The sequence below is a fragment of the Phaethon lepturus genome, unplaced genomic scaffold (assembly GCF_000687285.1).
Source record: "Phaethon lepturus isolate BGI_N335 unplaced genomic scaffold, ASM68728v1 scaffold10003, whole genome shotgun sequence".
In the NCBI taxonomy this organism is placed as follows: domain Eukaryota; kingdom Metazoa; phylum Chordata; class Aves; order Phaethontiformes; family Phaethontidae; genus Phaethon; species Phaethon lepturus.
In genome coordinates this window covers 1-12,563 of record NW_010529713.1, presented here as the reverse complement: position 1 = coordinate 12,563, position 12,563 = coordinate 1, and the positions used below count along the sequence as shown (strand labels likewise).

General features: G+C 40.0%; 1 protein-coding gene across 1 annotated transcript in view; it reads right to left on the bottom strand.

Moving 5' to 3' along the window:
• Nucleotides 1-9,121, bottom strand: part of SPACA1 (sperm acrosome associated 1) — a gene marked incomplete at its 5' end in the record, with an annotated part of 13,289 nt that extends 4,168 nt beyond the window's left edge. The window contains 5 exon segments of the mRNA XM_010284027.1: nt 4,013-4,148; nt 4,509-4,615; nt 4,997-5,029; nt 5,032-5,073; nt 9,065-9,121. Of these exon segments, the coding sequence (XP_010282329.1) occupies nt 4,013-4,148; nt 4,509-4,615; nt 4,997-5,029; nt 5,032-5,073; nt 9,065-9,121 (375 nt within the window).
• Between the last annotated feature and the right edge of the window lie 3,442 nt (nt 9,122-12,563).

The following is a 12,563-nucleotide window of genomic DNA, read 5'->3' as shown; positions in this document are numbered from 1 at the left end:
GCAGGAAATGAACTGAAGAGAGATGGGGGCTAGAATGGCCTCTGAGACACAGAAACGCTATTGCCTCCATCTTCCCCACAGAAGTGCCACTAGACACGCCCCGCAACTCACTCTCTCGCTCATGGGAAGTGTGGAGGTTGGAGCACAGCTGTGATTTCAGCAGGCTGACACCCTTCACATAGCATCCTAATGAGGATGGTTCGCTGCTCTCGCATTCCTCCACTGCAGAGTCCTCCCTCCTCGCAGGAGTATTATTAGTAAATATGAATAAACTGCCTTCCAGGTCCAAAGTCTTCACAAAACACCAAACACCACAATGGGCAGGAGTGTGAAACAACATTCTTCAGTGTTTCAGGGCAGATACAGTAAGAGCAACAGAGATGTCAGTTATTAAAAGATGGGATTTTCCTTGCAGGGATCCCAACACTCTTTGATGAAGATAAAATACTTTTTTTTTTTTCATCATGTTTCTCTTGCTACAAAAGACAAAGAGAACCCATAGGTCTGAACAGTTCTGAAAACAAAAGGAAGAGCCAAATTACTGAACACCACTCATAAATGCAAAAAGGTCATTGTTCACCAAAAGGTCACTGAGAAGCGATCACTAGTAAAGAACACATGGAAGTTCTCTGTGCATAGATTTAAAATTAACTCACACAAAGTTTTGCCACATGGCAAATGCACACAAATTCCTGTGAGGCTTTACCTGCCCTATTGCAACACGTCTTCTCTTCCTCCCACCTCACACGCCTCAAAATCTGAAGCAGAAAGTGTCACGTTATGTATTTTCAAGTGGTGGCTTTGGGGCCAAGCTTGCATATGAATTGGTGTTGCTGAATCTGGCCACTGCTGCTCACATGGGTAAAACATCAGAGTGCTAGAAAGACGAGGAAGGATGAGACAAAAGCAAACACATTTGCCCATATTGGCTGCATTGATAATTTTAACTCTGTTGATGACTTCAAGGCTTTCTCTCTAGGAAAGTGCCAAGAAGAAAGGCCAGCCATTTCCACTTCTCCTGCCCCAACATGTAGCTCTGGCATGAAGAAATGTATCTCTGTGAAATAGTGAGAGAAGTGATCTAGGTCATGAGAAAGACAAAATATACAAACTTAAGCTTATTTACTTGAGTGAGGCACAGAGATCATAGAATCATAGAATAGTCTGCGTTGGAAGGGACCTTAAAGCTCATCTAGTCCAACCCCCCCTGCAATGAACAGGGACATCTTCAACTAGATCAGGTTGCTCAGAGCCCCATCAAACCTGACCTGGAATGTTTCCAGGGATGGGGCATTTACTACCTCTCTGGGCAACCTGTGACAGTGTTTCACTACCCTCGTTCAGAAAAATTTCTTCCTTAAATCTAGTCTAAATCTACCCTCTTTCGTTTTAAAACCATTACCCCTTGTCCTATCACAATGGGGTCTGCTAAAAAGTCTGTCCCCATCTTTCTTAGAAGCTCCCTGTAAGTACTGGAAGGCTGCAATAAGGTCTCCCTGGAGCCTTCTTTTCTCCAGGTGAATAATGCCAAGTGTCTCAGCCTGTCCTCAGCGGAGAGGTGTTCCATCCCTCTGATCATTTTCGTGTCCCTCCTCTGGACTCACTCTAACAAGTCCATGTCTCTCCTGTGATGAGGGCTCCAGACCTGGACACAGGACTGCAAGTGGGGTCAGAATTGCCTCAGCTGGATTTAAAAAAAAAAGGTAATTTAGGAAGCAATAGGGAAGACCTGCTCTTTTCCTGACTAAAACTGATTTGCCCTTTCAGCTGGTTCCAATACACCTCCCCGGAACGATATGAGACCCTCTCCCCACAGACAGTTTGGCCCGTTGTACCAGGTGCACCGGTGCACAGGCACTGAGGGGCTGCGGGGACTGCCTGGTGCTGGACACGGATGGTTCCAGCCAGCTCCAACCTACTCCCTCTGGGTGGAGGCTGGCAGCCAGCCAGTGTCAGCCCACCACACCTGCCCAACTGACACGGACTAGAAATCTCAGTGGCCAGTTTTGGATGCTGGAAAAAATAAGGTTCAGTCCTGTAGATTACCTGAAAAAGGAGATTTTTGTCCTATTTCTGATACCGATTTTGCAATTTTGCCCTTCTTTACATTTCAGCTTGGAGACAGACAGATGAATGGCAAAGAAAAAGATATTCACTCAACTGAAAAAATTTTCTGGACTAGGTAGAAAAACCATCTTGCTTGACAGAGATGATAAACCTAAGTCTCAAATTCCCCAATCCTCATTTCAAGAAGTCATTTAATGAGGAACTGGGAAAGGCAGCATTGTACCATGAGCAGAAACATTACCCCTTTCCAGAGTCTGAACAACACAGCAAGACATGCTCTCAGAGAGCACAGCAGTCTGCAAAACACAAGGCAGCAGCTAAGAAAATCTACATTCAAACACAGGGAGTCTTGCTGCATTCACTGATGCTGTCAGAAGGATCTTTCTCATTTCTTCCTGATCCTGTTGGAAACATAAATGCAGTCTTCTGATCCGGCTGGACGGCTAACTATCCATGGAGAGAAAAACTAAATCTGTATGATGAAAGTCATGCTACGTTCTCAACTGAAACTTCAGCTGGTAACTTCTTCTATGTACCTAATTAACATTTAACAATTTCTAAAGTCCAAATAATGTCACTCCCATGGAAGCAAAACTTAGAAACACCTCTGTACAAAGCCAAAGGATGCTGATCTGGCACTAAGCACAACCACCCACTCCTTTTAAGCTACTTAATAAGCCTTAGAGTTTGTTGCCTTCAAATTTCTGTATAGTCATAAATATTTCCTGAACCATTAAGTCTCAGTTCTTGTAAGAAGTTCTCAGTGGATATGTCTGTTGGGTGGGTTTCATCTGACCACTTTTCACCAAGACTACTCAGTCACAGGTTAAATACAAGTGAGTGAGTCGTCCTATTGATGACTCATTGACTCAAGTCAATGGGACCATTTGCATGCTTAAGCCTAAAAAGATTATGTGCTCTGCTAATTCAGGTCTCAAAAACGAAGCTTCCTCTGTACAAAAAGGAATGTAGAGAATGAATAGTGGAAGAAGGGGGGAAAAAAAAAGCTTTGGGTGTTTTGTGACTGCCAGATGGATTTAGGAAATGAATAAACAAATTGCACGTTACTGTGCAATGGCAGAAAGGACATCAATAGAGATACAGGAAACAGCCGATCTTACTGAAGAGAGAAGAGGAAAAAGCAGGGTTCCCAGGCCAGACAGTTTTCCCTAGGTAAACAACGTGGAGGGGAGAAACATGGAGAGGGGTATCTCCAAGGATTTCTTCACGTGTAGTCTACCATAATTTTGCATAAGACCTGAATCTACATTATTTCATTAAAAACTTTAGCCTCCTATGAGCACTTTCACCCTTTCTCTGATTAGAAAAGATCGAGTTTCTGCATGGCTGTTCTTATGGTTTGAGAAAATCAGCACACTGCTACCTTTCCTGATGAAGTCAGCAAAAATCCCATTAGCAGAGGAGGTGAGAAAGATAGTCCTGGGGAACTGCTTTATGATGTATTCTTTTTAATATTAAACTTCGCTAAATCCATTGTGTGTAAGCAAATTCCAGATGGCCACTAAAAGAAAAACTCCAAAAGGTTGTTTTCTGGCTTCAGTATTGAACTGGAAAGGAGACTTAACTGCAGAACCTGTGCTGCTGGTGCTATGAGGCTAATGAGACAGAAAAAAGTCTATGTTAACCAACGTGGGTACAGTAAAAAAATAACCAGGTAATAGGAAAACTTCCTTATTTTAGCTTGAATTTTTACAAAGGATAAAGAAAATATTCATTCCTACCACAAGGAACCTCTTCATTCTTATTCTGTCACTTCCTTTTATATGTCTCTTTTACTGGTCTGCATTTCATGACAGTCATTACCACAGCGCACAAGCTCCTGCCTATATACTACTGGTGACATGCAATCTTACGAAGATTGACTACTACATAAAAAACACAAGGCTGTACCACTAGAAGACTGTAAGTGTCAATATGAGCTCACCAGTTGTTGCGTAGACCGTGTATTTTACAGAGGCAATTATATTTCCATTTTCTTGAGTTTCACACTGGAAGGTAACGGAATGGGTATCTCTGCAAACTTCCATAATAGCTGAATCATTGGGAAGAATGTGTGCTGTCTAGCCATATAAAAAAGAAAAGAAAAAAAGGAGGTTGCATTTTTTCAAATAGATCTGAAAAGACAAGTTGTGTTGTGTCAGATGGACAGAAAAGTGCCTATTCTACTCCAACAGCTTTCAACCTGTCAGGATCTCTTGGTCCCTGATGGGAAAATTCCTCCCATCTCTTCAGCACCTCCTACTTGAACAAAGCCATGTAAGTCATTGTATTACCGACTCATCAGTGAGAAATCAGGGCTTATTTGTATTATGATGGCAAAGGAAATAATCTGCCTAGAAGTCTGTACAACTCAGATGGAGCACAGGGTAAATACATGCAGCATGCGATATTTCTGCACAAAGTGGAGTTCAATTACTCACCTTGTTTGGAATTAGTATCTTCCATACATATTTAAATCGATTTTCAGGAGGTATATAAATACAAGACATCTTCACGCAGGCAACGCCCTCAGAGATTGGTATTCCCCCTACAGGAGGAATTTTTAATAGGTATATCAGCAACTTAAACATAAACATCTCTATATAGATCACAAAATTCATAATTCTTCAAACCACAAAATGTTACTTGGAAATTATCCTTTCCCTTAAAATTATTTCAAATACGTTTTGCGTGGTCTAATGTCTGGAATGAAGCACATAGCAGGAAAACAGTGTTTTACAGGACTCGAAATCAAGCACACATCAGTACAGAAATGAGATCTGAAACATTACTGGATTGCTTAGCAGGGTGATTGGAGGGTGGAATGCAATCACTTCATTCCACTTCCACCACGCTCACAGAGATCAAGGCTGTTTCCTTTGAATCAACTCACTTGCTCTAGATTACTATATCACAGTGTTCCACTTACATCCACAGTCTACTGGCCCCCGGCCTTCCTCCACCCAGGGCATCCACTGGTTAACAGAACTTCTCGAATGCCAATCCCTTTTAAGGAAAAAAAAAAAAATCTTTCACTCTGCATTTCTTCATTTCCTTCATACTCTGTTTTTGCTTTCTCTTTCTTTATCCTGGATGTTAATATGATGTATCTACCAAATACCAGGCAAAACAGATCTTCTCAGAGTGCCTGCTAAAACTATTTCATATTGGTATCTAAGATTTCAAGACAACATCTACTTCTGTCAGACTCTGCACCATAGGGAGCCAGATTCTTAGAATCATCATCTGCCAGAAAAAGAGTTCAAAATTAATTCAAAACTTTTTTTACAGAAAAAGAATTGGAAATGAAACTAGTATATGTTCTACAAAACAGTTAATTCACTTTAAACATAAAATCATTTATGCTCCTGGCCTTTAAATGCTCAAATCAGATGGCACAGAGAATCTTGTACAGACTGCCAACTCAGTCTGCCTCCACTCTTGTGACTGTCTGTCTTCAACTCCCACCAAGGTCAACAGAAACTGAAGGCACTAAAAACCTCCTGGCACTATGATTGAGGGGTCTTAAGTTACCTAACAGTGACCAACAATAAGTGATACAAGAATACCACTAACATTCCCCAAAACGAAGCCCACAAGCAGGGAGGCTAGTGGTCAGTAACATAGGGCTCCTCGTGAGAAAGAGGTGAAATCAAGTGTTGACCACCAGGACTCCATCTGCAAGTTGGAAGGTCCTACTGAAGACAAAGAATAGGAGATAGCCTATCACAAATATGTAAAGTTAATGAAAATTCCTGTACAATGTTCAAGGAAGCAAAACAAATGTTCAGTCTCACTATCAGGATTTCAATGGGAACATCCTCATTTTAACAATTGTGAACAAATTCAAAACAAGTGCTATAATTGTTTTTGCCAAACAGTGTGTACACAGTTCATTGGAATGACATCGCTTGTGGGGGAGGCAGGAATAATATGTTTAGGCCCAGAAAACACTGAAGGTTTTGCCATTTTTCCAGAAGCATTTTGTTTACTAATAGGCATGGGAAGAGAAGACTTAAACCCCGCTTTGCAGTAGAGTAATAAATAGGAAATTGGTTTTAATATTGCATTCATGATGTATCTGTCTTCCTTAAATGTGTATTAAATAAACCAATGGATTTCAGAATGTTTCAGAGATGTCGTGTAACTGGTGAAACAATACTTCAAGTGACAGAGAGAGACAACACCACTTACTGAAAATGACACAAAACGAGGATTGTTCTCCACTCCAGAGAATGTCTCACCTCATGGATGCAGAGACAGAGGTGTAAATGGCAGTGAACTGACACTTTTATTAAAGGTATTCCTCTTTCTTCAGTGCCATGTAGTTTTTTTAGCTAACAAAAAAGACAGGAAACTTATGAAAACCCAAAAGGCTGGCTTGATAAAATCTGGGTGCTGGGCTAAATGTAGTCACATTCATCAGGAAAAATCTCACCATGTCTTAACTACGGGAATATTAAAATTTGGGAAGTATACCACACTCAAAGGCTTGATGAAAAAAAGCTCTTTTAATTGGATCTGCAAGTTCTTTTGGTACTCTTCTGCCTCTTCCTTTTGGACAGCATTTTCTTTCATTCCTGTTTCCTTTCCCCACCTCTTTTTAGTAGCTGCCAGTGCTGATGAAATTAATCTACTGAGATGCTCTAACAAATGAAGTCTTAACGTCAACAAGTCATATGAGTTAACCTAACAGAAAACTGGCCACAATGCAGTAAAAATAAATTACCCAAATGAAATTCTCCCTAGAGAAATGTAAATTATCAGACTGGCGGAGGGAGGGACGTAAGGACAGATGATCCACAAAGAACCCAATATTTAGCAGTACAAAACCAGCAGTTATGAGAGAAATTTAGAGGTAAGAGTTGCCAAAACAATTCAACCACAAAGAGACTAAGGCAAATTTGAGGCAGGTATGACAAGTCATCATTAACATATGCTTTAATTATGCTTTAATGCCTCTGTAAGCCTGGACTATGAATAGAGGAGCAATGGATCTGAGCCACAGCATTATTGGGAAAAAAATAAACAAAACAGAGTCATTTCAGAAAGCAAGAAATATAAAGGCCTAGTGAAGTGATAGATAAATCAAGGGAATACGAAGGAATATGAAGGAGAGAAGGAACTTACAGCTTTACTGGAAGAAACAAGAAGCCACTTTCCAGCCTCTCAACAGACAAAAATGCCATGCATTGACCAGCCTGGGCTAGAAACATGATCTGAATTCCAGATATGAAATGATGCCAGATATGAGATGATACCTTTTTCTTTTTTGTTAGAGCTTCCCTTTCCCGATTCTTCAGTAAAACTAAGTAATTTTCAGTATTAAAGGGATTAAACATTTTGTATTGGGTCTGGCTAGGAAGGAATTTTCCCCATAGCAGCCCTTACAGTGCTGTTGTGCTTTGTACTTGTAGCTAGAAGGGTGTTGATAACACACTGATGTTTTGGCTTACTGCTGAGCAGTGCTCCCACAGCATCAAGGTTGTCTCTTCACACCCCACACACCCCAAAGGCCATTGGGCCGGGGGTGGGCAAGAGGCTAGAAGGGGACACAGCTGGGACAGCTGACCCAAACTGACCAAAGGGATATTTGATTCCTTACCATACCAAAAGATTCCATACCATATGATGTCATGGTCAGCAATAAAAGCTAAAAGGAAGGAGAAGGGGGGGGGGGTGATATTTGTTATTAAAGCATTATTTGTATTCCAAAGCAACCACTACGCATACTGGTGCCCTACTTCCCAGGAAGTGGCTGGACATCACGTGCTGATGGGAAGTAGACAATAAATTTTTTGGCTTGTTTGCTCTGCTTCTGTACATGGCCTTTGCTCTTCTTTATTAAACTGCCTTTATCTTGACCTATGAGTTTTGCATCTTATTTTCTCCCCCTGTCCCGCTGAGGAGGGGAGTGATAGAGTGGCTTGGTGGGCACCTGGCAGTCAGCCAAGGTCAACCCACCACTATATGAACTCTGAGGGATCAAAGATAAAACTGAGACAAAATTTAGTGAAATTCCCTGAAAACAAGGAACATTCAAGACATCTGCTAGAGGGATGGGACTTAAGGAGCAGTTTCTTAGTATCCAAAAGATATGTGCATCAGAGCAAGTGAGATTATATGGGGATATATACATGGCATCAGTATACAGAATGTAAAAGCTGATTTGAAATGAAGAAGTTAAGAAATAGAAATATTAAAGTATGTAGAAAAAACCAAAATCTCCTAAAACCATAATGTCCTAAGATTGGAACTAGAAGGGAATCAAGGAAGTTCTATCATTCGAAATACGAAAACGTGACTGGAAAAAATGAAAAGGCATACTCTAGAAAACGTCAGACTAATGGGGGCAAAAACTTTTTTTTTTTTCGTGGTAAGAAGCTGAATTTTTTCAGAAAAAAATTAATAGCATTTCTGATTCAAGACTGCTTCCTTAGCAATATAATTACCACCTCACAGCAGTTTCTATCACCACCGTAAACACAGAGATATCTTCTTAAGGCTCATCTCATATTTCCTTTCTCCCTTCCTACTCCAGAATGATACCTCTCCTCTCCATTGCACAATTTAGAAATTGTATCAATGTGGAATACAGAACAGGCTACCGCAGGCAAGCAATTTTTTGGCAATATTGTATGTGGGAAGACATCTGTGAGAAGCATCAGAAGATCTTTCATCTTCTGAACATCTCACAGATGTTCACAAATAGCGAAAATTGTTACTTTGGGGAAGGCAGCTCATGTGCCAATAAACATAGGGAACTGGTTTAAAATAAGAGCTTGCAGGCTGTGAAATTAATAAAACAACAGATCTGACCTAAACTCCTAATGACAATCAGCCTGATTGTTTTTGTTAATTATAGTTATTGGCAATTGAAATCAATGAGAGGTGAACGAGGGCAAGCAAATTACAACTGCTAAATTGCTACAGTTAGCACTTTTTTTTTTCCAAAACTAAATGACAATATGTTTTATTCATCTGCTTTGCTACTTACCACATGTAACTGTGCATACTCCAAATTCTACTTCCGTGGACACACTGGCATTCAGACCTGAACACAAAGCCTAAAGTTACATCTCTAATACAATGACAGGTGTGGAAATGCCCAATTAACAGGAAACTCACTCCTTGAAATCTTTACTACTTTTTAGTTGAAATGTGAAATTTGCCAACATTTTTGCTTTCACTAACTAAACCAGAAAAACAAGACATTTATAAAAAATTTATCATAAAATCCAGTGTGAACAGCATTCATGTTTAAACCTTAAGATGATTCTGTAAAAAGGAAAAAAACCCAGTATTTTTCTTATAAACCAGCCCATGATGTTAAATTAGCCTACTGAATGCTCTGGCAAGCGCAGTGTCTAGGTTCTATGCAAATTATAGGTCTTCCCTGAAAAGAGTTAAGAAAAATTTTCATTAAACAATATTCAGTTAACTCATTTCCTTGTTCCTTCTGGCTAACATACGCCTTCCCACATGATTTTTTCCCCATCACACTTCAAGGTCAGGCTTAGACAGCCAGCACAAAGATGAGTCAACCAGGTACAGTATTTTAATGAGGTACTGGGGTTTTAATCACTGTGATTGGGTTCCTTCCATTTTTTAATGGTACTCTGAGGTTGCAGAATGGGTTTCACAGAATGTACAAAAGCAAAAGGTTCTCATCTCCATCTGGGATTCAAATCTGGATTATATATTTTATACCTAATGGCATGCAATTTGAATGTTTGTTTATAAGGATACTGAGATACAGTAACTGTTCCCTAGAGAAACTTAGTGAAGCTCCTTTGGAAATTATTCATTAAATAAGAAATAGGTCTTTTTCAAGTCTTCCAAATGCAAAAAGAAAGTCACTATGACTGTTTTTACAAGTCTACACTGCCAGTCCCACCTACTCAGATAATTTTTTTCTGATAACAAATACCTACCAATGTAAAGTTTGCTTTCACTGTCTCTCAGCTTTTTATATTCAAGATTATGTTTACAAAATGTTATTTCTGTGCAGCAATGCAAGTTTATGTATCACTTCTTGCTACTTAATCTCCGAGTAACATTTACATTTTTCACACACTACCTAAAACTTCAAATTTCTCAGGAAAGGAGAACAGATCCATTTCTCTTGCAGTCAGTGATATACAAATATAAAACCTTTATTCCTCCACTGTAAAGGATTTACACTACAGCAGCACGGTGCGTTCTCCACAATGATATACTGATACTGAACTCTTTTCCTCAACATTATAAATGAGCCGTCAACATCTTATTCTTCTGTTATCTCTGTCTCTATGGTTTTGACATTTACTTCAGCATATAAGCTGTACTCGTCAGAACGGTCTTCTAATGTATACACAACAAACCTTAAACAATAGTTTTAACTATCCAGCTGAATGATAAAAAATCCAACCTTAGACAAAACATAAGAAAAAAAATGATAAGACTAAGATCCTATGAAAAGAGAGACAACCTTTAAAACAGTTAGTGTATCCTCAAACTCTGTCTCTAATGAGCCTTAAAAAATAACAACTTCTTTAGAAGATGGTCCCCACCACAGACATCCCTTAGCTTCTTTTAAATTAATGGGGCAGTCATTCAACAGTCTTGTCTAACAACAACTACTGCAGCACGGCAGAGAGGGGGAGGAAAACTTAAGGATCTCGTCTACAATCTAAATACAGTCCTGCTTAAAAATACCTGTTTTCAACTTGGTACAATGTGAGTTGCACTTGTTCACTTGTGCAGAATAAATGTAAACATGGAAAAATTAATGAGAGGGAGGGCTAAGACAGATTCAGATTATGTAAATTCTCAACTCAACAGATTTATGACAATTCATATCAGCTTACGGTAAGCCCCAAACCTCTACCCTGAAAGTAGGCATTACTGTAATTCAACCTTGAGGTGACAAGCTGAGTGTAGCCACAGCAGGGTCTCATCATATCTGAAAGGAGAAGCTGCCACTTGCCATCCAGACACAAACTTAAAAAAAAAAAAAACAAAAAAAAAAACCAAGAAAAAGCTTTAGAAACAAGAAGAGACACAAAACTTCAGATATTACTAATAGAAGGTTGAGGGACTTTGCTAACCAGTGGTAGCAAACTTCTCCTAGTTAGAGGTGAAGATATCAATCATGATATCCTTTCAGGGTGCTCACAGCTTCAGGAGCACCATAATGCACAACATGACTCATTTGTCAGAGAGTCATAATGATGATAGGCTATAGCTCTAAATGAAAAAGATACTGTATTTTCTAATTTCTAAGTAGTAGTACTCCAAATAAAGCTTTAAACATGTCTAGATGTTAAAAGCTGTTGGGTTCTAAATTAACAAGTTAATCAGGAATCACCAATCTGATTTCTGATTTAATGAAATTTTAAAAAAAGGCAACAAAAAGAACCTTTAAGGGAAACAAGATCAGATTAATGGATAATCCTCTGGATAACGTAACACTTTTTATATGAATGTTACGAACTTTCCACGCCAATATCACAATACAAAGTTTGGTATTGCTTCTTGCAATTGCTACTTGCATTTCCTCCATACATTTTAAATGAACCAAAATGTTAAGAAAGCTTCTGGTAAGAAACTACAGATCTTTCTACTTATATAAGATGGCTGGTTCCAGTTGCATCAGGTTCAGATAAAAATATAATGTCAGCCCTATCTAAAAAGAATTATGTATACAGCTGCCATTAGCATTAATCGGAGTTATATATGTAAATCCCACACATGCTGAGATAAGAATGTGCTAAGGAACTGCATTTACATTCTTGTCAGGGGGCTGCAATTAGTACCAGCACAGCAAGGGCAGTCTGTATTCTTCTCTGCATTTGGAAGGCTTGTAAAACCTATGTAGAACAGAAATCTTTGCCATTATACACCATTTTAATTACAAGCCAGATCACAGCATACATGCAGAATAATTTGAAAAACACTTAAAAAGCCCACAGAAGTCCTATTAAAAATGTCAATGAAGAAGCACTCAAAGTCATGGTTGTGAACCGAAGGGGAACTCACGCACTCTTGATCTGGGCATCCCGTTCTCACCAAGTATGGTGCCTGTAAGAACATATGGGGTCCTGGAGGCCAAAGAGCAGAGGGGAGCGGGAGCAGCATTGCTACATCCCCAAAGTGACACCACAAGGCCTAGTGAAGGGGATGCAGGTTTCCCAAGACAGACATCTTTTCATGGGCAACTGGCTTCGCACTTGAGGGACACCTCAGCTGTGAACCTGTGCGGTTCCTGGCTCGATGACAGAGGGGAGTTGCACGTATTCAACTCTCCGTAGCCCACACTTTCGGCTACCGGAGTGACGAGGAGATCTGGAGCTTTCCCCACCTCCTTGGCCTCCTCCCTTCAGGAGGGCCCCTGGGATGCTGCAGGGCTGAATGAAGCACTGAATACGCTCCAACAGCTTCCCACGGCCTGCATCGGACACCGAGGGGAGGTCGGCACATCCTGGCGGTGATGAAGCCTTGCTCAGACGGCGCGA